General features: G+C 40.3%; 1 protein-coding gene across 2 annotated transcripts in view; it reads right to left on the bottom strand.

The window, feature by feature from the left end:
* dip2b (disco interacting protein 2 homolog B) overlaps positions 1-20,114 on the bottom strand; it is a 203,356-nt gene extending 183,242 nt beyond the window's left edge. The window contains exon 1 of one of the 2 annotated variants that reach the window (XM_062970969.1): positions 19,743-20,114. In XM_062970969.1, the coding sequence (XP_062827039.1) occupies positions 19,743-19,845 (103 nt within the window). In that variant the 5' untranslated portion in view covers positions 19,846-20,114. The remainder of the gene's footprint in view (positions 1-19,742) is intronic. The other variant, XM_062970972.1, reaches the window with a different exon arrangement.
* Positions 20,115-26,775: the final 6,661 nt, after the last annotated feature.

The following is a 26,775-nucleotide window of genomic DNA, read 5'->3' as shown; positions in this document are numbered from 1 at the left end:
TGAGGGAAGCCCTAGAAATTTCTAGACAGGTGTTCTCTCAGATAAAAAAAATATTTATGGTTTTTCACTTTTGCAGGGTCCCATGCCCCTAACCCCACCAAATGCAGAGCTGATTATATTTGGTACAGCTGCTCTTACAGTCACCCACCTTAATTCAGATGGTGACCCAATATGTTATATGCTCTGAAGAACTTGGATGTCAGTCTCTTTCCATTTGTATGATGTCAGTGATTAGGTCAATACTGAGAGCCAGTAAAATGCTTCCATGTCCTTTTATCATGTTTGCCCCCAACAAAGGCCATCTCCTCAGCCCAATCTATTCACATAAATTCAGAGACATCATTAGAGTTATTATAAAGATAACTTATTTCACATTTACACCTGGATGTTGTACAGATTGAGATAATATACATTAATTAACCACAATATCCAAAGCTATATAATACTAATACAATATAATAATATTAATTATATATTATATATTAAATGTAATATTACTAATAATATTACATATAGTGGTATAGTACAATATAGTAGTATATAATGCTAATATTGTGCTATGCTAATGATATAATATATTGTATGTAAATACAACTTGTAAGCCATTCTGAGTCGCCTTCGGGGTGAGAGAAGGCAGGGTATAAATGTAGTAAAAAAATAAATATACATTTTAAGTATCATTAAGTACCTTAGTTTAAAACAAAAGGGTAATTGTGTGTGTGGTAAGTAAAGCTGATCAATTATAATTGCATAACCATAATTTCAAAAGCACTTCACATGGCAGAATAGAAGATTCTGCAATTAACGGCCTCAGAAAAAATGTGAGATTCTTTAGTTGTTGGAGTTCAACTCCCAGCATTTCTCATCACAACTTGCACTACCCTAGGGTTTCTTGGACCTGTCCTCAAATAATATCTGAGTGTCACATCATTCTCATCCCTAATTTTTTTAAAATTAAGAACCCATCCTACATCAAGTCCCACACTAAGCATGAAAACACACACTCCTCATGTCTCTGAAGAACCCACCCACTGCACATACAGATGGGCAACAGCAATCCAGCTCATTGAAAGAAAAATGGTCAAAGACATGGAATTATTGACTTAAATGCTCTGCTATTTAAAAACAATTAAGTTTATGTTGAGTCTGAAAAGTAAACAGGAACTCAACTTTTACAACAGCATGATCAAGCAAGGACAAAGAGCCAATGACCTAGAGCATAAAGCTCAGAGAAAGTCTCGCAACAATAACAGCATGCAACAGTAGTTTTGTCTGGATATCTGAATCCCCAGTACAGATCCTCAGTTACCTATGAAGCTCTGTATTTCAGCCTAACTTCAGAAAATGATTACCAATTTATTAAAAGAAGGTAGATACCATGAGAATAAAGGGCTGTCGGATTCCACTGGGAATTTCTAAACAAAGGAATCTGCGGGCTACACTTAGCAAAGGAAGGTCTTCATCTTCATTCAACTAAAAGGATATTCGAGAAACAGGGATATGGATTCACAGTTTTTTGACTGCTACCAACCAACAAAATATAGTCTCCTATCAACTACTGAAGTTTCAAAAGGGCCAGAAAATAGAAATGCAAGGAGATAAGTGATACAACTTACCTTGAATCATTTGAAAATTCCAATCCTGAATGAGCAGAGCACTAGAAGGTGAACATAAATTTCATGAAATCACGATCAGTGTTGCAGTGAGAGAAAGCCTAAATCTAGCTAGCTGCTTCTCTAAGGAAGCCGCTCCCAACTTCAACAGAAGCTGAGCAGCACATTGAGTAAGTCATACTCAAGGGCGGAGAATGAGGAACTTTTATGACTTAACCTAGAAACACTGAATCATCTCCCTGCCAACAACTGAGGTTATCTTTCTTTCCCTTTTTATCTATGTTGACGTGATTACTCAACAGAATAACAAACCTTTCCACTGTCTCTAGAGTACTAGACAATATGGTACCATTAAAAGTATGCTATCTGGTATGTTCCATCAATACATTTCCTGGTTTAAAGATACAATGACATATGTTCTTAAGGCTTACCTACATCCCTCTATCTCCTTCCCAGTCCCCTGAAAGGAACTACACTGAAAGAAAGATCAGTACAAAAAAAAGAGACTGTTCTATGCAACAAAAACCATTTTTAACTTTAATACTTGGACAGAGAGTATATGACTGACAGAATGCTGTCAATTTATTAAGAATGAGTTTTAATGTTCATAATAACATAAGAAAAACTAATTGCCAAGCTGATAATCTTCATTCACCTAAAGGCACTGTTTACTTATTTTCTTCTTTAAACTCAACCATACCAAGCAAAAATCAACATGTGTGTAATATATATGTGTGTGTGTAATTTTCTAAATTCCAAAACTAGGTAGCTTGGATTAGTCATACATCCTGGATAGGACAAAATAATTTTTTAAAAAATATAGCAGTATCATAAATACAGCTTTGTCTTCATGATATCTCTTGCCATCACCAATTTTAAATTCAGTCTTACTTTGCTCTGAACAGTAGTTCGAGGAAATGTCAAGGGACCTGAATGCATTGGGCAACTCAGGAGATGCACTAATTCTGCCACAGGGTAAACTAAATGAAACAGTACTAAAACTGTGTTTTGTTACTAAATATAACTCCCTTCCTTGAGACACAGAAGAAATTAATGTCATTTACTGTACAGAGAGGGCTTAATTTTTGCTACACTTTCAAAAATAGAGATTATCTCATACCTTATGTGAGGGATCAGGATCATACAGGTCTCCAGAGATTGATAGACTGCAAATCCCAGCAGCCCTAGCCTGAATAACTGCTGAAGAATGCTAAGGGTTGCAGTCCAGAACATCTGGAGAACCAGACATCCCCCATATCTACCTCATATTTGTGGGTCCTGAAAGCAGAGAACTGGCAACAGCTACAGAGGGTTGACCGGAAGTAGATATGAAAAAAAGGTTAAATCCTCTCCTCCACGGTCCCAATGAAACCAGGCTGGGCCATCTGCTCTTAACCCTGTTTTATTATGACCTGTGTTTTATTTACAACTACTTTACTTACTTAACTGTATTCACTCATGGGATTTCCTCAATTTGCATTTGCGTATATTCTGCTCAAGTCTAAGTTTACACTATCCAAAACATAAAGGGGATCATTTCCTTTTGCATATTCTTCTAGTATTTGTGATCAAATACTTTAAAGGGGAATGCAAGGCAGGATACTTTTTGGTGTCTAAGGTGTCTAACCCAGTTCCACACAGCCATATAACCCAGAATATCAAGGCAGAAAATCCCACAATATCTGCTTTGAACTGGGTTATTTGAGTCTACACTGTCATATATTCCAGTTCAAAGCAGAAAATGTGGGATTTTATTCAGCTGTGTGGAAGAGGTCTAGATCAGACCACAGGGATATATATACTGACCAAACCACAGATATAAATAAACAGACAATTTCACAGCTGTATATGTGCAAAGGATGGTTATGAAGGGAAGTCACTTTACATGATGGCCTTTCTAAACCTGTCTGAACTGCAGGAAGCCACATCCTGTTATCTTATGAAAAAGACTCAGGAAATACTCCAATGTGGCTGGGTAGGAAATGGCCTTCCTTTTATTAAAAAGAAATACCAAAAGCTCATGCTACCAAGGCAGGCAACTTCCCCTGCAGACCATACAAATGCTCCCAGTGTGACCGGAACTGACATCAACTTCATGCCTGGTTTTAGCCAGTCTTTCTTTCTTTTTGTATTATGAAGGAATTGAATAGGGATAGAACGGATGGGAGGGCATAACCGAGGTGGGGGTACATTATGGGGGTTTCAGGCCCACAAAGTATACTTTCCTCACTTTGTACTAAAATAAAGGCAGCTGTTTATACTACAATGAAGCATGGCTAACAATAAAGACAATATCCTAATAGCACTCAGTAGACTATATGGAAACGGAACAGCTTTAGAGATGGATCTTTAGCAACCAGTGAAAAGCTAACTGGCACTAGTTTTCTGAGAGTTCTTAGGTTAGCAGTAATTTTTTTCATATGGATTATTTATTTATAATTAATACATATATGCACCCATGAATTCAGACAGCCAGTTCAGAATGCAAATCTCTGCTTTGATATTTTGTTTTAAGATGCGGCAAAATTGTTATATTGAATGTATATGAAGGAGTGTGGCTTTATTTATTACTTAGCAATTATATAGTTGTTATCAAAGTACTTCAAGAGCTTCAAAGAAATTACTCCGGCAATACCTACTGTCAAAGGTCAGACGCCAACTGAGAGCAAAATACAGTTTATTTAAGTAACAACTCAAAAATAGCTCAGTAAATTGTCAGAGGCTTAAAACACTTAATCTTCAGTGTTATTAAGCAGTCAAAACAGAAAAAACACCAAAAACATGAACTGGCATATAATCTGGATTAACCAGAGATATAATCCGGATTTAACATAAAGTACTTGAACTCAGCCCATTTGCTTAAAATGGCAAAACAAACAAAGGTAAATCACCGCAAAGCCCCAAAACCTTCCCCAAAGCCCAGGAGTACAGCAGCGATTCCAAACTGGGGCAAAAACCCAAACCGGGTTAAAAAGCTCTTCACCGAAAGCGGCACAAACAAACAGAACTGGAAAATGCTGAGGAGTTAGCGGCAAGCTGCTGCAGAGACGAAAGCCAGGCCAGGAGCCAAAGGAGCGTAGCATTGTAGTGAAGTCGAGCAGGTGCGAAGTCGGGTTAAGGGAACAGCGTCAGGGTCGGGAACGAAGCCAGCAGTCAGCCAACGGTAGACAGCCACGGAGATGAGAACGACGCCAAGCCGAGTTTGGGAGCGAAGAGATAAGCCAAGTCGAAATTCAGTCCAAGGTCCAAAGGGTGAAGTCGTCACAAGAAGGTCCACATCAAGGGATGGCACAAAAAGCCAAGACAACGAAGGCGAACAGCAGCTAATGCAAAATAGTAATAACAGTGCAGTCCAGGAAAACCCACACAATTCCAGCCCTCCGTTGAAGAATAACTCGGAGCAAACTTACATCTGTTGCAAAGTCCCAAGCCAGTCTTCAGAATCGCGTACAGGAAACCCAATGGCGCCCAGCAACACCTTGCCACACACAAAGAACAGTGGCCAAAAATCCCCAATTTGTTTAGGTTTCCTTGGGCGTCCAAACTTCCAACGCCCTAGGGTCAGGTGTCCCAAGTTCCTCATCAGAATCAGAGCTCCAAACAGCCAACGCCCTGGGATCAGGCATCCCAAGCTCCTCATCAGAATCAACATCATCCTGCCCACACCCAACTCTGTCCACACCTGTGGAACTACCCTCATTCCTCCAGGCAGACCTTCTGAAGATACCCAAGCCTCTCCAGCATCCACAGCCTCCATGGACCCAGATTCCTCCCCAAGATCCTCCGGAGCCTGTGCCCAATCTATGCCAACTTCCTCTGTCACCACCGGTTCCTCAGCATCCATTTCCAGCTCAAGATCCCCTCCCAAGTACCCACATGAATCCTACTCGGAAGACTCCTCATCAATCTCCCTGATTATCTTCCTGTGTAAATCTTCCAGCGAGCCCTCCTTGCGAGGGTTCTTCCTTCCTCTCCTGATCTCTCCATTATCACTCACAGCCTCAGAAGACTCATTCACAACACCTACAGCCTTGGGAGAGAAGTTAGTATGATTCACCATGTATTAGAGATCACAGTAGATAGCTGAAAAGCTGGGCTAGAAGTTAGCCACATATCTGAATTGGGTGCCTGATTTTTTTTAATCTAGTAGGAGCTAGAGGGTCCTTCATCTAAATACATGAAAACAAGATACACTTGAAAAAAATAAAGCTGTTACAAAAGACTACTGCAAACAGAGCTTGAATGGTAAGTTTTAGTAGGTAAACACTGTAGGAAAAGGGTTTCAATCTCTTTTGGAGGTAAGGTATGTAGCTGAATCCAATTTAAAGAGCAAATTCACCAGCAGAAAAGTTTAACCATAAGGTCATCTAGCAAGTTTAAGCAAGTGGCAAAATCTGAATTACTGACCTCCTGGTTCAGAACAATTACCTATAGGCCCCTTCTACAATGCTATATAATCAAGATTATCAAAGCAGATAATCCACATTATCTGCTTTGATTTGGATTATATGAGTCTACACTGACATATAATTCACTTCAAAGCAGATAATCTAGATTTTAAATGGCAATGTAGACAGGGTCTTAGTCTGTATGCTGTAATAGCTCTTCGCATTATTGTAATCTGTGATGTCCAGCAGCAGATTCACATACACACAAAGACAGAATTTAACAGGTTAAATCATGGTCATAATGCCAGCAACCTGTATGTACAAGTATACTTGCCATTATTTGTAGTACACACCTATAAAGGCTAAGAGGCAAAATGGGTTAGCTTGGCCTTGCCTACACTTGTCATACAAACTTTGCTAACAACAGCTGAATGACAAAACTTTGGCAAAGTTGTGGTTAGGATTCTAGTTCAGACCAGCTTATATTTGGAAAAGAAGCATAACTCTTGCTGACAACAATTCAATAAGCAATAGTTCTCTTTAACAAACAAAACACATGTTTATAAGACTGCCTATATGAGAACAAACCCGTTCATAAATTCAGACTATAGGCTCAGAAAGCAAATGTTAGGTTTTGTTTTTAAGAGGCATATAGAGAGTACATGGAAGATTGGTTTGTGCCAATTAAATATTCCATTACAAAAAGTCCACTAATTATACTAAATATTTGCTTCATTTCTATAATTTATTCTGTGCCCCAAACTGAAACTGAACACAGCCCTTCCTTTTAAATTAGAAAGATATGTTGATTGCTACATATGTCAGAAATGCAAAGATTTGTTATATCAAATGGGCATTTAAAATTTTGCCTATCAGGGAAATGCAGATTAACCTATTTCTACAGTTCTGCGTTTTAAAGTTTTCAGGCCTGGATGAGTAAAAGGAAGCATCTGAGAAAAGAACATGTTGGATCATGCTGCAGTGCTCCAGTCACCATATCTTGCCTCACCTATGACAGAAGCAACTACCTTATAGTCTGTACTGTACAGAAATGAGTTGTAATTACAGAGATAACATCATGTAGATGCTCTCTTTGGCCTTGAACAGTCACTCTTTGAGATTTTCACAATGGACAGCACTTCCAATTTCTTTTCTTCACTGAAAACATCTCAGTCATCAGCATTTGTGTTTTTTTTTTCTAAATTTTGTTTGACCTGAGGGAACGGTCGCACTTGGAAAACGTCAGTTCCCAACTCAACCAGAACACAGAAGCTACAAGGAAAACATGATGAGGCAAAGCAAAGTGGTGTAGCATACATTACAAAATGACACTTCATGAGGCAATGAGATATTTCTTTTTCATAGACATTTAGAGATGCTTTAAAAAGGCATGGCTTTGAAATCATCACACAATAGCTTCTTGTTCTTCTCAACAATTTGAAAATCACAAATATGCATTATTGTAAAAATTACAATTTTTAATTGGTTTAGCACAGAGCACAAAGGAACATACTTTAGTTTTAATTGTCTGTTTTTAGGAAAAGGGATCTCAAAGTAGCCAGCAACATTTCATTTCAGATCCCATTAGAAACATAAAACTTGTCTTTTTCGGAAATGAACTTGAAAGAAAATTAAAAGACAAAAAATCAATACTATACACACAGATTTAGCTTGTTAAATACAGGAGTCAAAATGAGAAGTAGCATTTCTCATTGTGAAATCACAAAATGCTAAAGTTACAAACAGAAAAAGGAGCCATGGACAGCAAATACATTCAAATTAGTAAAGCAGAAAAACAGCAAATGGTTATCACAGCATTAAGACAGTTTCCTATGAAAAATTAAGATAATTAGCAAAGAGTTAAGTAAATTATACCTGGACTTAAGAGTTCCATGGCTAAGTCCTAACTCAAAACACTCTTACCTTAAAGTGAATTTTCACACTGAAATGCTATTAATCTGTTCCAGCCTACAGAACCCCCCTTTTTGTTATATGTTTTAAATAAGGAAATGTACTTTATAAATAACAAATAATCTGTAAATGCACGTTCACATGGAGCAATAAAAAAAGAAATATCAACCTTAAAATGGTAGAAACACAAAGCGAAGAGGCAGACCCATCATTTTCTTCATACTATACTCATTCCGCCCCCCTCTTCCCGCTCCTCTCTTCATGAAGCCAAACATACTAGGAATAAAAACCACACAAAATCAGCTAGCCCAAAGTTTCTCAAAGTCAATCTACCAAAGCGGACAAGAACACGAGGCACAGAGACTGCTCCCTTGAAATCCTAAAGCCCTGTAACACTTAACTCAAATGCTGCTCTTATGTCAATGCGAAACCTGGGCCAAGTAACACTTAACTCAATATGCTCTTAAGTTGGGACACTCCTAAGTAGAGGTTGCACTGTACACACAAATAAAGTTGAATTGAAGATGTTACTTCAAATCACCACATCCAAACTGTTTTCTTTCTATAAACACATTAACAGAATTAATCGAATTAATCAAACTGATCATTCAAAGGCAATACGTGTTGCACCCGTAGGCTATGTGGGCACCTCAAAACTACCCTGGAGCCCCAGAATATAAGCAAGCAAGCTGTTTATTGAAGATTATATGCAAGCAATAGCAAAACAAAGTTCAGAGTCAATAAAATAGGTTTAAATCCACAAGAGTAAGGTACTTGAAAATCCTGAAGCAAGAGTCTATAAAAGTCACTCAAAGAACATAGTCCAAACCGGATATCAAAGTAAGTCCCAATAAAAGTATCAAGAATAGTCCAAACAAGATTAATTCCAAGGCATGAATCAAACGATAACCACAGGAGACAAGACTAGAAAGCAGGGTTAAACTCAAAGATAGTCCAAGGTATGAAATCAATGCTGAAACACAAGGCGGGGGTCTTGACTAAAATAGAAATCAAACAGCAAAGTCACTGGAATATCCAACTAGATTTACAGGCCAAAGCGAGGCTGGAACTTGAAGCAAGATACACAGCTGCAGGTATACACAGGAACAAGGAGCAAAGATCTTTCTCTCTTGGATTAGCAATGTTACCCTCTGGCTGTGTCAGGGAAAGCAAACCTCTTTAAGGGAAATTCAAGGTCTTTCTCTCATGAGAAAATTGCTCATTAGTTTGCATCAAAAGCAAACGCCTGCTTCTCAGAAACTCTCGTTCCCTCCTCTGGTGAATTATCACTGCCTTCCTGTCAAACTCATTATCCCTCTCCAGTGTATAAGCTCCCACATCCAAACTAGAATGTCCATCTGGCACCTGGAGATCCAACCTTGACTGCTGTGAGGAATGTGATTCAAAATGCCTGCTTGCAACCATTCTGTCTCTGGTCCCAGAATCCACTGGGACAAACTCTGGCTGCCTCTCAGGCTCTGGCTGCCTCTCAGGCCCAAACCCAGAGTCCTCTGGAGGCCCAAACGCAGAGGCCTCTGGCAAGGCAGGTGCAGGAACAATCACCGGTTGAATGGGGCCAATCTCAGGATGGTCTACAACAATATGAACCTTTTCAGACATTAACTTAGAAGGTCTTCTTGTATTGCCAGCAGTGTAGCAAACACTGTCACCCCCTTTCTAAATTAGCTATAATTTATTTTCCTGTACAGAGTGGGAAAGTCTAAAAAGAGCCTCTACACAGTTACTTGTCCGCAAGCACTGTAGTAATCTCTGAGTAATCATGAAAAATGGATGAAGCAGGGCTCCCAGCCTCAAAGGCTTCAACAAATATCCAGGCAAATATGCAGAGAAGCACTAATCCCTAATAATGGGATGAGGGCTGATAAGGACACAAGGAATGCACCACTGTTCTTTCATAGCAACATTTTGTTCTCCAGGCAGAGACTAAGTGCTTTCCAGGGTGACTAGAACTAGTTTACTAGAAATTATGGAACCCAACCACGAAGAACTATGTTATCCCTGCAAACTGTAAGAACCACACACACAGACACACCTGAATTGCCTCTCATATTAAACTTTTTATGCAGAAGAGAAAAATAAAATATATACAGTAGAGTCTCACTTATCCAACATAAACAGGCCGGCAGAATGTTGGATAAGCGAATATGTTGGATAATAAGGAGGCATTAAGGAAAAGCCTATTAAACATCAAATTAGGTTATGATTTTTACAAATTAAGCATCAAAACATCATGTTATATAACAAATTTGACAGAAACGGTAGTTCAATACACAGTAATGCTATGTAGTAATTACTGTATTTACGAATTTAGCACCAAAATATCATGATGTATTGAAAACATTGACTACAAAAATGCGTTGGATAATCCAGAACATTGGATAAGCAAGTGTTGGATAAGTGAGACTCTACTGTATTTTCAATGGAATGTGTACAGAGTTATAGCATTTCTTGGTAAATAAACCCCACAAAGTATTATTGTGGGAGCCTGCAAGATGGATGTTGAATACATAATTGTGCACTCACTCACATTTTCCAATAATTGGTGTTTAAAAATGGTATTTCTTCTGATACTGTACGGATGGTATGTGTATTCCCACAAAACGATGATTGCTTGGAATCACTTATAGCCTTCTCACAATATCCTACTGAAGGTTGTGGAAGTTCATGACCACTATTACCCCATGCAGCAATTAATTCCACACTTCCAGTAAGCACTGAATTAAGAATTTGTTTTTACATATTCTAAAACTATAGCCATTAAATTCTAGTATTATGAGGGAGAGAAGAAAACATCTTTATACCATGAATTTTTTAAAATAAACTACAATCACATCCTGTCATTTACCTGTTTTCCTCTTAAACGAAGAAATCCCAAACACACTAATACATTCTTATGAAGACACTGTTCTGTCCACCTCCCATCTTTTTTCCATATTTTCACTTTGCAATATCCTTTTTATCAGAATCACGAGCAATATTTGCATGAATTGACTGTAATAATCTTAAGGTCTATTTCTTTTTGAATGATCTCCAATAAGAACTCCACATAGCTTGATGTTTCCAGTGAACAATCTACGGCAGCGGTAGCCAACCTTTGTCCCTCTAGTGTTCGGGAATACCTGAGGCCCTAGTCAGCTTGTCCAATGCTCAAGAATTCTGGGAGTTCCAAAAGAATTCCAAAACACCTAAAGGACCAAAGTTTGGACACCACTGATATACAACATTCTCAAAGTCCTTTTCTTGATTAAGCGTGTCAAATTCAGATTTCACTGGTGAATATACACTGTATTTCATTGGATAATAGTTACACGCCCATTTTTTGTTTCCCACTTTTGATACTTAAGGATTCCTCACATATTAGTCACACTCTCGATTTAGGCATCTTACTCACTGTAAACACTCATCCTCTTGCCCACCCAAAATCTGGAAACATATTCCTCACAGATATGGGAGTCATACTATTTAAGCAAAAGTCCTACCAAGTGTAGGACATATATAAACAGGCTAGGAAAGTGGAAACATTCATTAAGTTGTATTAATGGCAATTATTAGCTCTTTCTCCACCAATATAGAAAGCTATGTAGAGGTCTCAACTCAGTCCCAGCAGAGCTACAAGTGCAACAAGGTCTACATCATGTAAGATGCAATGACTTGCTTCATGCTATTCTTATTCTCTTTATTTATACCCAGCTTTTTCTCTCCAACAGGAGACTCAAAGCAGCTTATATGAAAAGCATTTCAATACAATTTAAAATCTACAACTATACAAACATTAAAACAGAATTAAATATCATTGATTTTTTTAAAAATACAGTTTAAATCCATAAAACATATTCAAGACTAAAAATCACAGCATCTTGAATCTCCAAACCTTTTTTTCTTTAAAAGCCTGCCTGAATAAAAAAGGTTTTAGTCTGTTGCCAGAAGGACAGCCAGGAGGGGGGCATTCTGGCTTCCCTGGGAATTAGGGAGTTCCAGAATTGAGGGTAGCCACCAGGAAGGAAGGCCCTATCTCTCGTTCCCACCAATTGAGCTTGAGATGGAGGCACAATCAAGAGAAGGGCCTCTTCTGAAGATCTCAGGATCCAGGCAGGTTCATACAAGGAGATGCAGTCAGCAAAATAGCCTGGACCTAAGCAGTTCTAGGGCTTTAAGGGTCATAACCAGCACTCTGAATTGTATCAGAAACAAACTGACAGCCAGTGAAGCTGCTGGAACAGGGGGGTTATCCGCTCCCTGTAGCCAGAACCAGTTAGCAACCTGTCTGAAGCTCTTTAGACCAGTAGAAGTTTACAAGCATTCTTCAAAGGCAACCCCACATAGAGTGCATTACAGTAATCTAAATGGGATGTAACTAAGGAATAAACCCCCATGGCCAGATCTGTCCTCTCAAGGAACAGGTGCTCAAGTTGGTGCTCAAGTTTTAATTGTGCCTAGGCCCTTCTGGCCACTTCAAACACCTGGAGCTCCAGGTTCAATGCTGAGTCCAGGAGGACCCCCAAAATGCGGACCTGTGTCTTCAGGGGGAGTGTAACCACATCCAGCACAGGCTAGATCCATATGTCTTGATCTGCTTTCTAAATTACCAGGAGCAGCTCTGTATTGTCTGAATTAAGTTTAAATTTGTTTGTCTTCATCCAGTTCATTACTGTTGACAAACACTGGTTTAGGATCAGGACAGCGTCCTTGGCAGATGAAAAGAAGTAGTAGAGTAGGGTGTCATTTGCATATAAATGACACCACACTCTAGAACTCTGGATGACTTCATTTCATGTAAATGTTAAACAGCATGGGGGATAAAACAGAACCCTGAAGAACCTCACAGGACAACGGCAGGGGACAAGAGTACCCCTGCATCACCTTCTGGGTATGGACCTCCAGCAAGGAATGGAGTCACTGTAAAACAGTGACTCCCAGTCCCATCCCACCGAGATGACCCAGGAGGATACTATGTTCAATGGTATCAAAAGCGGTAGAGAAGTCCAGGAGAACAAACAGGGATACACTCCCCACGTCTAGCTCTCTGTGTAGGCTATCCATCAAGGTGACCAAACTGTTTAAAGTCAATCAGTGCAACAGGAAAGGAAAAGTGCTAAGAAACCCCTACTTCTCCACCCCTAACCTTCCTGAGGATTTCCAAATAAGAAACCCAATGACCAGATGATGAACTAGTGGTCTTAAACAATTGTTCTCTTCTCTTCACATGCTCACAATTGGGTCAGTGGTGAAACAAACTGGGAGGAACTATGATGCTTTCTCTCCAGCGGCCCTGAACCTGTAAGAAATCTATCAAAAGAGAAAAATGCCAATTTGCTCATCCAATGATCCCATTTCCTCCTCTCAGTGTTGTTAAACACAACACTGTATTGTCGAAGATTTTCACGAGCGGAATAACTAGGGTGTTGTGTGATTTCCCAGCTGTATGGCCGTGTTCTAGCACCATTTTCTCCTGATGTTTCACCTGAATCTGTCCTCTGAAAATGCCAACCACAGTTCTGTTAAAAGGACATGTAAAAAGACTTAAGAAAACATACTTTACACTGTGGCTTTGGTTTTAGAGATCATTTTCAAAGACAACCTTATTACTGCAAACTGTCATTTTCCATTTTGGGTGATTATTCAAGATAATCCTTCTACTCCATTTTGCTGTAGCCCATATGCTGATACAGCACCTCTCTGGCAAGAATCATACACAACAGATTTTTACACTGCATCCCTAGCTGAGTTATGAGTTGTGAAAATAGGGGGGAAATTCACTAAGTAGCAGTACCCCAAAATTAAATCACATTGCTAATTCACCATTGTTTAGAGTGAAGCAAAGCAGAATTTTTTTAAAAAAAAACAGCAGCAAGTCTCATGTTGCAACTGTTAATCAGCAATGCACCCAGCCAGTTGGTGCATCAAATCCACACAGGGTCAACAGGTTTAAATAAGCCAAATCAAACAATGCCTGGCATTCTAGGCTTCCCATAGGCAATTTATGGTTGTAAATTTGAAAATGCTCCTTCATGATTAAAATGGCCTTGTGGTACAAATGCTTTCCCACTGTCAAAATGACTCTACAACTGCTGTGTGTGTCCCTAAAGCCAAGGCTCCAGGTTCTACCAACACACACATATTGTTCTCCACCAAAATCTACAATAAAAAAATATAAACCATACTAGAGTAATGGAAACAATTTTATGAGCATTAGCAGGAAAAAGTTTAAACAACTGAACACAGACACCATGGGAGACTTCAAACATCTGGGCAGATACCCATTGATGGAAAGAAAAGAGGCAAAGAATAAAAATTGTCCTCAGGAAACGAAAAAGCACATATGAAAAACTGCAGCCTAAAGGCCCTCCTTCCTTATCATGTCGGTACTTTTCTTAACCAAAAAAAGGCTTACACATTTCCTAGTAGCACAGTGTTTAAGATGTAGACACAGTTCAACTTTGCAAAAAGTGAAATCTTGGATGATCATAATCCTGAGAAATCACTTTGCTACTCTGTGTAATATGGAGAATCTCCCGAGACATTTTGTTCACAAACCAATGTCATTATTTATTTATTTATTTATTTACAGCATTTATATTCCGCCCTTCTCACCCCGAAGGGGACTCAGGGCGGATCACATTACACATATAGGCAAACATTCAATGCCTTTTAACATAGAACAAAGACAACAAACATAGCCTCCGAGCGGGCCTCGAACTCATGACCTCCTGCAAACATGGCATCCAAATGTGATGTCTCCAGATGGATAGCTTCTAGTGCTGACAGCAAGAAGATAATGTGGAGCTCATCTATATTTTCCTCTTCAACTGATGTTTGTGAAAAGAAAAAAACAGAAATAGCCATGGGCACGTTGAAAATAAAAGACATTCCCTGTAATTTCCATAAGCTCTTATGTTGAGAGCAAGTGGCTTTGTCATAAAAGCCTCATCTGAAAGCACCAGGAGTTGTTACTTTCCTGGAGATCCAGTAATATTTCCACCCATGTTAATCCAGCTTCTCTTTTCCTTCAGAAATAAAATGGAAATATGTGGCTCACATCAGAGACTATTCAAAGCCCTCAGTAGAAACACCCACAAAGCAAACAATAACTTCACAGTGAAAGAAGTGAGATAACTGTTGATGAAACAAGATGATGAAAAAAAAACAGATCCCTTTTAATCTGTCCAAACAGGAAAGCTGGAATGCAATCAACAACCTTTCTCCTACATTTTGCACAGCTGCCCTACCACCCCCAAGGAAACCTAGCCCTGGGAGGTGGAAACCACTGCCATAGACCTTCCTTCAGCACTTCCCAATTTCTGTCTGGAGTTAGAACTTTTATGGACCATGGACAAATGCAAGTGCTAAATGTGAGACAATCATTTCAATTTGTTTTACATAATTGTGTACATATAAACTAAATAGAGAAAGGTCACAAAACCATAACTTACTTTTATCACTAGACAAGTATCTATTGATGAGAATATTGATGGGAATATTCTATAAATTGGTAATAGGTCTACAACACTTTAATTCTTAAAGCTTTCTGCAAAGGAATCCTGGAAACTGTACAGGGCATAGAAATTCTTTACTAGTTCTCCTCAAAGTTTCCTAAGTAGGGAACATTATTATTAAAAAATCAGCTTATATCTATAGTATAGATATCCCTTACACTAGAAGATAAATGAACATCATCTCAAATAGGCAAGATTTTCTATTTACTAAAATGATGTTCACTGACAAATGACAAGCAGCACATGACTGACAATACAGCAGAGAAATGCCAATATGCAGACATTTCTTTAAACATTTTTACCCCGCCTTTCTCTCCCGAAGGGACTCAAGACATGCAGCACACCACCACAGTAGCACACATGCATTGTTTTTATGCAAACACACTTTCATAATTAATTAGTATTCTTCCTAAGATATATTTTTAAAAGTACTGTAGTGAGTTGAGCTGCTACTTAAAGAGTATCAAGATCAACCACTGCATAAATAAAGCAAGATTTCCCATGAAAACTAAACAGCATATACTAAAAGGTCAAAAATGTTTTAAAGAACTAAATAAAAAAAATCCTCAGCAATTGATTGTGCCAGTCAATCCAGGCATTTAGAGTTCCTCCAGAAGAGTGTTAAGAGATCTATCATTTTCATTATTCCATGTTGTTAAAATTCACTAAAATGGAAAAAGACTGCCTGATATAAAATAAATATTTAAACAAAGTTCCTATGGATATCACCTAACAAAACAAATTTGCATGAAACTGCTTTCCAACTAATAGTGCATGCTACAAACTGATTTATCAGCATGCTGAAAGAAATCTTTAAGGGCGAGAAACCTCCAAAAAAGTGAGCACCATGGAGAGTGAACACTATTAAGGAAGGCAAGGTACTCAGATGACAAGTTAAGACCTTTAAAAATACAAATGTCACATTAAATTCTTATTAAAGAAATCATCATAAGCAACTAAACAAGTACCAACAACTCTTTTAACAGATGCATATGTTGCTTCTCCTGAACTGCCTGTTCACCTAACTGTTACCAAAGTAATTTATTCCAAGGGTGTGTCAAGAACAGATTAGCTGCTTCCCAATGAAGTAGAAGTGAGCAGAATGCTGGACTAACCTCCACATGGGGAATGTGGTTCCAATTATAAAGAACAAACTGACTGTGCAGAAATAAGACATACTTCCTGAATAAATCCATATATATAATTACTTATGCTATCTGCAACCTACATTTATACACCACTGTTGAAATAATTCAAATCACCCTCATAGAACATTATTAATAAATCATGCAGGAAGCCCAGCAATTCTCTGCTAAGATTTCAGTTAGTGAGGTTTGTAGAGAGCTCGTGGACTTTCCAGCCCAGTTTTCCCCAACCTAGTGCCTCCACTTGTGTCCGACCTCCAATTCATATCATCCCAGCCAGTGATGCTGGGGATGGCTGACTGAGGCCATTTTACATTCTGTGTAATGACACACTTCAGTCTATATTTTCCTGTACTCCTACCACTATGCATGCTGCAGGGTAAGGAAAAGCCTCAAAACTGACGGGAGTTAATGAAAGCACTTGATTCAGATTAATGTATTTTCTTGGGTTTCAAGACAGCACACCCAAACTCCTTATCCCTAGTCACATAATGTTTTTCTTCTGAAGTAACAACAAAAAGATAAGGATACACACTGATAGGAGTTCTCTACAATGTTGTTAAACCTTCCATATATGGTATCTCTAACACAAACCAGACACAAATTCCCAATAAAAATGAGCTCTGTGTCTTTTATTCTATCTCCAATGAATTTTCATTTCATCCTCATCTTTGGCACACAACTTCTTCTCTTCCATAAAAAGCCATCCATGGGTTTAATTTTCTATTATTTTCGAGATGACTGAGGACAATAGTTTAAGAGTCAGTTTGTAGCAAACTTAACTTGGAGACTTTTTAAAAAGGAAACCATAGAAGAGAGGAAGTGTGCATTCACGGCTCAAACACAGCTTATGGTTTTGTTTTCAGCATAAACAGGAACTTTATGTTAACAGATGACAGCTGCATGTAGCAGCTTGCAAAGGTCATATGGAAAACACATTATAACCCCCACTCTACAATGTCATCCCAAATTCCACACTCACATTCACCTCCCACAAATTTCTCTCTTGAAAAAAATATTAAAATCCATAAGAAGACAGCAAGTAAAGCAGAAAATTGTCCACTGAACATATCAGAATTAGTATATTTACATGATACAAAAGGTAACAGAAAAAGATGGTATAAAATCACTCTCTTCTTTATAAATATATTTGAAAAGATAGCTGTTTCTTGGCAAACGACTTAGAGGCATGTGAACAGGGCAAAATGTACTACTGCCTTGAAGATATACTTTGGGCTACTTTTCCAAGGTCAGAAGAATTTAAATATTTTCAGGCCAAATGGTTAAAATGTACAATGTAAAGTAGTTCATGAACAAATGAGTTCAAGAGACAAATGAATACATGAGGAAGTGGATTCTGATAATAAAATGACTTATAGCATTACTGCTGTATAGGGGGCTGGGACACCGACCATCAACTGTCAGTCTTTGGAGAGTTTCCAGGAAAGAAAGACACAGGTCTGGACTCTCTTAGGGTGAACTGCCAGCCCCCACATACAATAGCCAAAGAAGTGCTGACCTACAAGGATATGATCAAGCACTGATCTACCCTAATCTGAGGGAATCAACTCATCAATGAGCTCAAGATTCCACCTGGATGTGCCCAGACAGACAATGCGGGTGAAGATGCAGACAGCAGGCCTACTCCAAAGCCGCAATGATATCAGCCTTGTGTGTAGAGTTGTGGCACTTTAAAACATCAGCACACCTGGAAAGCAAAATCAAATCCTGTCTGGCCACCAGCCCAAAGCACAGCTAGAAACCCCCAGTGGCGCAATGAGTTGTGCCAGCAGGACTGCTGACTGAAAGGCTGGCAGTTCAAATCCGGGGAGCGGGTGAGCTCCCATCTGTCAGCTCCAGCTTCCCATACGGGGACATGAGAGAAGCTTCTCACAGGATGGTAAAACACCCTTGGGCAACGTCCTTGCAGATAGCCAATTTTAACACACCAGAAGCAGCTTGCAGTTTCTCAAGCCGCTCCCGAGACAAAAAAAAAACCTGCACAAAGCTCACAGCTCTTGCTTCTGCCCTGAAGTCCCAGGAAAGCCCAACACTCCCAACCCCATTACAATGGCAAGGAGGCAACAAGGCAGTAGCAGCCTACTCGTGTGGCATGAAAGATGGCAGAAAAAAGCAACCGCAAGTAAGGCCATTTGTAGGGCAGTGAGCAGGCAGCTTCATTACGAAAGTGGACGAGGAGAGAAAGAGGGGGTACCATTCCATTTCAGGCAGGCACAGAGAAAGGGGCCAATTGGTGCTGCAAAGGAGAGGAACAAACCCAAGGTAAGAAAGCAACATAGACACATCCTGCTAGAGATGACATCACCTCTTAGAGCCCTTCCAGACATGCCCTACATCCCAGGATCTGATCCCAGGTTTTCTGCTTATCTCAGATTATTTGGCAGTTGGGACTCATATAATAGAATAAAAATGTGACTTATACACAAACTTGTGCAATAGATTGCTATGGAATGATGTGCAATAACTATTGGATTACAGTGGTGGATTATGTGATTAATTATGAAGGTATTGTTTTAAATTGTCTTAATGTATTTTATAATTCTATTGTTTATTGTATTTGTACATTTTTTGAAGGCAAGCATGGGCAAACTTTGCCCCCCCCCCCAGGTGTTTTGGACTTCAACTCCCACCATTCCTAACAGGCTGTTAGGAATGATGGGACTTGAAGTCCAGAACACCTGGAGGGCCAAAGTTTGCCCTTGCCTTTCTAAGGCATCAAATAGTTGCCTCTGTGTAAATCCGTCTTGAGTACCCCCTGGGGTGGAGAAAGGCGGTGTAACAATGTCGTACATATTAAATAAATAATGAATAAATAATCCAGTTTAAAGCAGAAATCCTGTGATCAGATCCTGGGATACAGGGCCTGTCTGCAAGAGCCCTGATTCGACCTTCCAGCAAATAACAGAAAGCAGGTCATTCCATAGCGCATATCTAGGCGAAAGGGGGGGGGGGGGTGTTGAGAGGAGGCTCTTTCCTCATAAATCCCCCTCATAGGTAAGATTTAACCTCTCATTTAAGCTTCCCACATACAGTCAGACCCTAAAAGCACGCACAGAAAATCCCAAATGACAAAAAAAAAACCCAGAGCATGATGTATTTCAGATAAGCCAGGACTGGGCCTGGAGGGGAAGAGCGACGAGAGGCCCTCACCTTCGGAGAGCTCCAGCTCCAGCTCAGCCAGCTGCTCCCGGACCTCTCGGGGCAGCCCAGCGGGAGGAGAGGCGGCCCCGTTCCCGCCCGGAGGCTCAGCCATGGCGGGGAGAGAGAGACCGGGCCTCCTCCTCAGCAGCAGCAGCAGCGGCGGCGCCTTCCTCTTCCTCCTTGTCCTCCCTTCTTCTCCTCAGCGCCGGCGGCTCCGGGTCCTGCCACGCGAACAGGCGGCCGTTGCGGCAGCGGCAGCAGGAACAACGGCCGCCATAGCCATAATCCTTCTCTCCCTCCTTCCTTCCTTCAGGGCAGCCGCCGCCCTCTTCCTCTTCCTCCTCCTCCTCCTCCTCCTCCTGGCCGCGAGCCCGACCGACGAGGTCACGTGGGAAGGAGGGGCGGAGCTAGGCCACGCTAGGCCCCGCCTCCGAAGAAGAAGGTAGAGGAGGAGACCAGGCCGCGCGCCTGTGGCTCCGGCGCCCCCTCGAGGCCGCCCCGCGCCTGCGCATTCCACTCCTGTCATGGCCGTTCTTTCTCCTTGAGGAAGGATGATGGCAAGAAAGGCCTTTTGACATTCACTTCGATGGCCCTGGCTCGAGGCTCTGGAGCCCTGGCCATTGCAGTCGTGCGAGGCCTTCTTTATTTGAATCCTCGTATGGGGAATCTGAATTGATTTTAACTTCATTGTTTACTAGCCTAGGTACCCGGCAGTGCCCCGGTTATTTGAAAAGGGCATTGTTTGTTTTTGAGTGTTAGGTAATGTCAGTTTGGTCATTGTTGTTGTTTATTCGATCAGTCGCTTCGGACTCTTCAGACCTCATGGTCCAGCCCATGCCAGAGCTTCCTGTCGGCCGTCGCCAACCCCAGCTCCTTCAAGGTCAAGCCAGTCCCTTCAAGGATACCATTCATCCACCTTGCACTTGGTCGCCCCCTCTTCCTTTTTCCCTCCATTTTCCCCAGCATCGTTCTCTTCTCCAAGTTTTCCTGTCTTCTCATGATGTGGCCAAAGCACTTCATCTTTCCCTCTCATATCCTTCCCTCCAGTGAGCAGCCAGGCATCATTTCTTGGAGGATGGACTGGTTGGATCTTCTTGCGGTCCAAGGCACTCTCTGGATTTTCCTCCCACACCACAGTTCAAAAGCGCTCAGCCTTCCTTATGGTCCAGCTCTCGCATCCATAGGTTACTACGGGGAATATCATTAACTATGCGGACCTTTGTCGTCAGTGTGATGTCTACGCTTCACTATTTTATCAAGGTTAGAATCATAGAACCATAGAGTTGGAAGAGACCTCATGGGCCATCCAGTCCAACCCCCTGCAAGAAGCAGGAAAATCTCATTCAAAGCACCCCCGACAGATGGCCATCCAGCCTCTGCTTAAAAGCCTCCAAAGAAGGAGCCTCCACCACAGTCCGGGGCAGAGAGTTCCACTGCCGAACAGCTCTCACAGTGAGGAGGTTCTTCCTGATATTCAGGTGGAATCTCCTTTCCTGTAGTTTGAAGCCATTGTTCTGCGTCCTGGTCTTCAGGCCAGCAGAAAACAAGCTTGCTCCCTCATCCCTAGGACTTCCCCTCACATATTTATATATGGCTATCATGTCTCCTCTCAGCCTTCTCTTCTGCAGGCTAAACATGCCCAGCTCTTTAAGCTGCTCCTCATAGGGCCTGTTCTCCAAACCCTTAATCATTTTAGTCACCCTCCTCTGGACGCTTTCCAGGTTGTCAACATCTCCCTTCAACTGCGGTGCCCAGAATTGGACGCCGTATTCCAGGTGTGGTCTGACCAAGGCAGAATAGAGGGGTAGCATGACTTCCCTGGATCTAGACGCTATCCCCTATTGATGCAGGCCAGAATCCCATTGGCTTTTTTCGCTGCCGCATCACATTGTAGCCTCATGTTTAACTTGTTGTCCACGAGGACTCCAAGGTCTTTTTCGCACACACTGCTGTCTAGCCAGGCGCCCCCCATTCTGTATCTTTGCATTTCATTTTTTTCTGCCAAAGTGAAGTATCTTGCATTTATCCCTGTTGAACTTCATTTTGTTAGTTTCGGCCCATCTCTGGTCACTGCTCTCCTCCCAAGAAGTAAATGTCTTCTGATTTCCTGGCTGCAGTCTGTGTCTGCAGTAATCTTCATGCCTAGAAGATTACTGCAGTTTGCTCTGGCTCATAGATCTTACATTCCAGGTTCCTATAGTGTACTGATCTTTAGAACATCGGATTCGTTGTTCACCTCCAGCACCATCGGCCTTTAACCTTCTTTTTGACTTTGAGCTAATTGCATTATTTTCCTGTTGTTTTTTAATGAATGCTCCCGTTAGAAAATGCATAAGGATGTGGGTGAATCACAATTCCCAAAAAACTCGGGTCAATCCTTCCCAAACTCCGCCAGTTTTCACAGTTGACCATTTTGGGTCTGTGTGCCAAGTTTAGTCCAGTTCCTTCATCTGCTGGGTTCTTACTTGCTTGCTTACTTAGCCGATTCCTCATAGCTCGAAGATGATGGCCCTCCAAGTGTAGTGTCTTAGCAGTGGATGCGTAGGTGGCTGTGGAGATCTATTCTTGACCGGCATGTTCTTCTGCAGTTAAGACATCGGTTTCCAGACGGAAGGCAGTCCCATTCAGGGTGGGCTTGACGTGCCCTCCTCTTGGCACATTTCTCCCTTAAGCCCTCAATTCGTGCCTCTTCGAATTTGGCAGTACTGCTGGTCACAGCTGACCTCCAATTAGAGCATTCAAGGGCCAGGGCTTCCCAGTTCTCGGTGTCTATGCCACAGTTTTTAAGATTGGCTTTCAGCCCATGTTTAATAATTCTCAGATTTTAAAGTCAATCACTCCCAAAGCCCACCAGTATGCAAGGTTGGCCATGTTGGGTTTGTGTGCCAAGTTAGTTCCAGATCCATCTAATAGGGTCCAGAGTGCTCTTAGATTGCAGGTGAACTATACATCCTAGTCCCTACAACTCCTCCAAATCATGGTGAATTCTCCCCAAACCTCTCTCTCTAGTATGTTCAGTTGTTGTGTGCCATAGGAAAAAATAGGAAAGGGTTAAGGCAGAGACAGGGGGTGGGGTCATGCAAATTTCACACCAATAGAGAGAGGAAGGAACCCTGGAATGTAGCTCACTGTAACCTGCAATGTCAGTGGGAAGAGGGCTTCGATGCCTCTCCATCACTGTGGGCTAAAGCTATTTGTAGAGGCCAGAGGCTGTCTGTGTAAGCGGACACCTGTGCCACATACACATACATATTTTCACTTTTATTATGTGTATAAGATAAGGTAAGATAGACGTCATGGGCAAACTTCAGCCCTCCAGGTGTTTTGGACTTCAACTCCCACAATTTCCTAACAGCAGCTGTTAGGAATTGTGAGAGTTGAAGCCCAAAACACCTGGAGGGTTGAAGTTTGGCCATGCCCACGGCGCATGCTTGGAAATTTTATTATTTGTTTTTAGCTGATGGTTTTATGTTACAATGTTTTTAAGATAATGTAAGCCACCTTGGGTCTACCTGGAGAAAGGTGGCATAGAAATTTCCTAAATAAATAAATACCTCTCCCATAGCAGGGAAAGGAGGTCAAACAACATTTCCTTCCCCACCACATTGACTCTCTGACCCACCACATTAATAACTATAATAAAAATAACATTATGTAACACTATGTTTGATCCTGGGTTATAAATGTCATTTCCTAATTGGTTCTATCAGAAAAACATGGAAAAGGTTTATTACACAGCACAAGCTTTGTTTTTGTGGGAGGGACATCCCACAACAAATTCTGCTATCATTTTTTAAAGGAATATCTCTCAAGTCTCAACCCATTCAACATAGTTTGTGGCAGCCACAAAAATGAAGTTTCTGAAGTAGAACCATGGCCTTCAAAGTAAGCACCACACGCTTAAACAGGAAATAACACTTTCAAACCGGGAACGGATATTTTTCAATTTTTTTTACATAATGTAACAATGCATTTTATTTCTCATACACTGAGAAATATTGTATGAGACTCCCAAGGGCCATCTAGTCCTACCCCCTTCTGCCATGCAGGAAGTATTGTTGTTGTTGTTATTATCCAGCTTTATCTCTCTAAAAAGAGATCTGAAGTGACTAGCACTAAAACAATACAATATACAATTTAAATATGTAATTTAAAATGCATAAAGCACTCCTGACAGATGACCAGCCAGCCTCTGCTTCAAAACCTCCAGAGAAGCATCTTCCACCACATTCAGAGGCAGCCTGTTTTTCAGCTCTTGCCATCAGAAAGTTCCTATGTTTAATTTTCAAAGGATTGTTTTTAGTTTTCAATATTGCCCCCTGCAGATATTAATATTTTATACTCATATTTCAATCTTGGTAAATCCTGTTGTTACTGTGTGCCTTCAAGTCTTTTCCCACCTATGGCAACTCCAAATTGGATGTATCACAGGATCTCCTTTGTAGATTGGTCCTTGGTAGATTGCTTTTGCCTCCCTCCGAGACTGAGAGAGAGAAAGAGGCTTCCCCAAGGCCACCCAATGGTTTTCCATGTCCAAGTGGGGACCTAAACCCTGATCTCTCAGTATCCTAGTTTGACGCTCAAACCACCCCTCTACCATGGCTCTCTTACTGTCATCTGCTGGCTCTCAAGAAAGCCACCATGGGAAAGTGGGAAAGAAAGCATTTTGCCCCTCCTCATAGCTGTCAGGACTTAATGTAGTGTATTTGTATGTAGTGGGTCCTTGGTATCTGCAAGGGTTTGACTCCTCATGGATACCACAATCTGTGGCCTTGCAAAATTATTTAAAATAGTAAAGTTAAGGTTTTTTTTGTTATTTTCAGCTGTAGGTCATGGAATCAGTGGATATGGAGGCTGATTGGACATTCATTCCAGGGTCCAAAGAGCTACACTTAAGCCAGTTCAATATACTCCTCCTCAAAAGCCTGCAAGGTAAGCCTGAACAGCCGTTAGCTGTCTAGCAATGGAGGATAATTTTTGTTATCCCTTAATATTCCCCAGTTTAACTGGGACTGATGAGCATGGTGCGAGATAGACATCTTGTGAACCAGCAAATTCTGGTGACTGAAACTGGGGGATTGTAGCCAAGGAAATAAAATGCTTGTGAGTTGCAATCCAGTATCATTTGGAGGGTCACGTCATTCCTACATCTGATATAGGAGCTTACATATAAAACAAGGATATAGTACTAACCTTTAGATGCAGTTAAGAGTTGTATTGACAAAAATAATTAAAAAGGAATTAGCTTTAGTATTCTTAGATGCAGAAAAAGCCTTTGACAGCATAAACTGGGATTTTATATTCCTATTACTAAAATAAATGGACTTTGGTTTTTATTTTATAAAAACAGTTAAAGCAATATATAATATGCAAGAAGCAAATATTGTGATGAATGGCCAAGAATCCAAAAGTTTCAAAATTAATAAAGGGACGAGACAAGGATGTCCATTATCCCCACTATTATTTATATCAGTATTAGAAATATTGCTAAATTCTATGAGACAATGAAATTGTCAAGACCAAAATAAGAAAAGAGAATTATAAAATAGGAGCCTTTGCAGTTGATTTAGTATGTATACTAGAAGACCCGATATACTATATACAAAAACTGATAAAAAGATGAAAGAATTTGGCAAACTATCTGGCTTTAAAATCAAAATAATGACAAAAATATGACAAAAAGAAAAAAAAAGAATTAGAAGAAAAATCTGGGCTGAGTGTATAAAAAATATTTAGGATTAACAATCACATCAAGTAATGCACAACTCTTGAAAAATAATTATGAAATAAAATGGAAAGAAAATTTAAAAGATCTGTAAAAATGGAATCACTTGAATCTATCAATAATGAGTAGAACTGCAACAATCAAAATGAATATACTATCAAAAATGCTTTTTCTCTTTCAAACACTACCAGTTAAAAGAAATAACTGTTACTTCAAAATATGGAACAAAGACTTGACCAAATTTATATGGCAAGGGAAAAAACCCAGGATATAATAGCGCTAAAAGATACAAGGACTCTAACATTGAAAGGCTTTGATTTCAGAATGGCCTTGGCATGCATATCTGTGGTAGAGAAAAAAATTGGAAATCATTTTATTAGAGCGTCTGGGAGAAATAAAAGAATAGATTGTATCCAAAAATGCCATTATGGATCTCACCTATAGAAGCCTTACAAAAAAGAAAATTATGTGTAAATTCCAGCACAGGCATGGGAAGATAATTTTATATCAATCTTTACAATTATTACCTGCCCTGAAACAGATTTTGTGATGGTCCAGGATGTTATTTTCCTAAATGACCATATTGCTCACAGAATGACTTAAAAATCAACTATGGGAAGTCTAACGTTCTGTTTTTTGAGAGAAAAAAATCCCCATGTTCCTTGATGGCCATACTTTAGAACAGGTTAGAAGCTTCCAATACCTGAGGCTGATATTCCATCACACAATATCATGGACTCCTCACATATTTGCTATTTCCCAGAAAGCACAAGCAAGCCAATCAGCTATTTTGCGCTTTAGTCTTATAAAAGGGGGTGCTATTTAAAGTTTTTGATGCCAAGACAGCCTCCCAGCTGCTGTATGGTTCCCCAAATGTGTCCCAACCTGCTTGGTGCTAGAATCTGGGGAAATCCCAGTCAACAAGAGCTTGGTGGTTGATTCTTAAACATTAGTACACAAGTAGCTAGTCTAGGCTTACCTTTTTAAAGCCTCTATTGGCCTTTCTGAACCCCTTTTAACTCACCAGGGTTTTGACTTGGCACTAAAAACTATCAAAGACTTTTGTGAACTGTGCTCTCACTCTTATGTTTCTTATTTTGCAAGCGCGATGTATATATACACTATGTTGGGCCATTCTATGGAGCCAAGTATCTTAAGAATTTGATTGTTGCCTAATACTACTGCCTATTTTCTAAGGCAAGATGTAGTGTGTTCCCCTTAGAAATGATGAATAGAAGCAGATTTGCGGATGTTCCATATAATGCAAGACTTTGCTACTATAGTAAGCAGGAAGTGGAATGTGTGAAACACTGTTAT

Source organism: Anolis carolinensis, chromosome 2 (genome assembly GCF_035594765.1).
Source record: "Anolis carolinensis isolate JA03-04 chromosome 2, rAnoCar3.1.pri, whole genome shotgun sequence".
NCBI classification, from domain to species: Eukaryota; Metazoa; Chordata; class Lepidosauria; order Squamata; family Dactyloidae; genus Anolis; species Anolis carolinensis.
The sequence above is the reverse complement of the archived record's forward strand: the minus strand, read 5'-3'. Positions and strand labels throughout refer to the sequence as shown.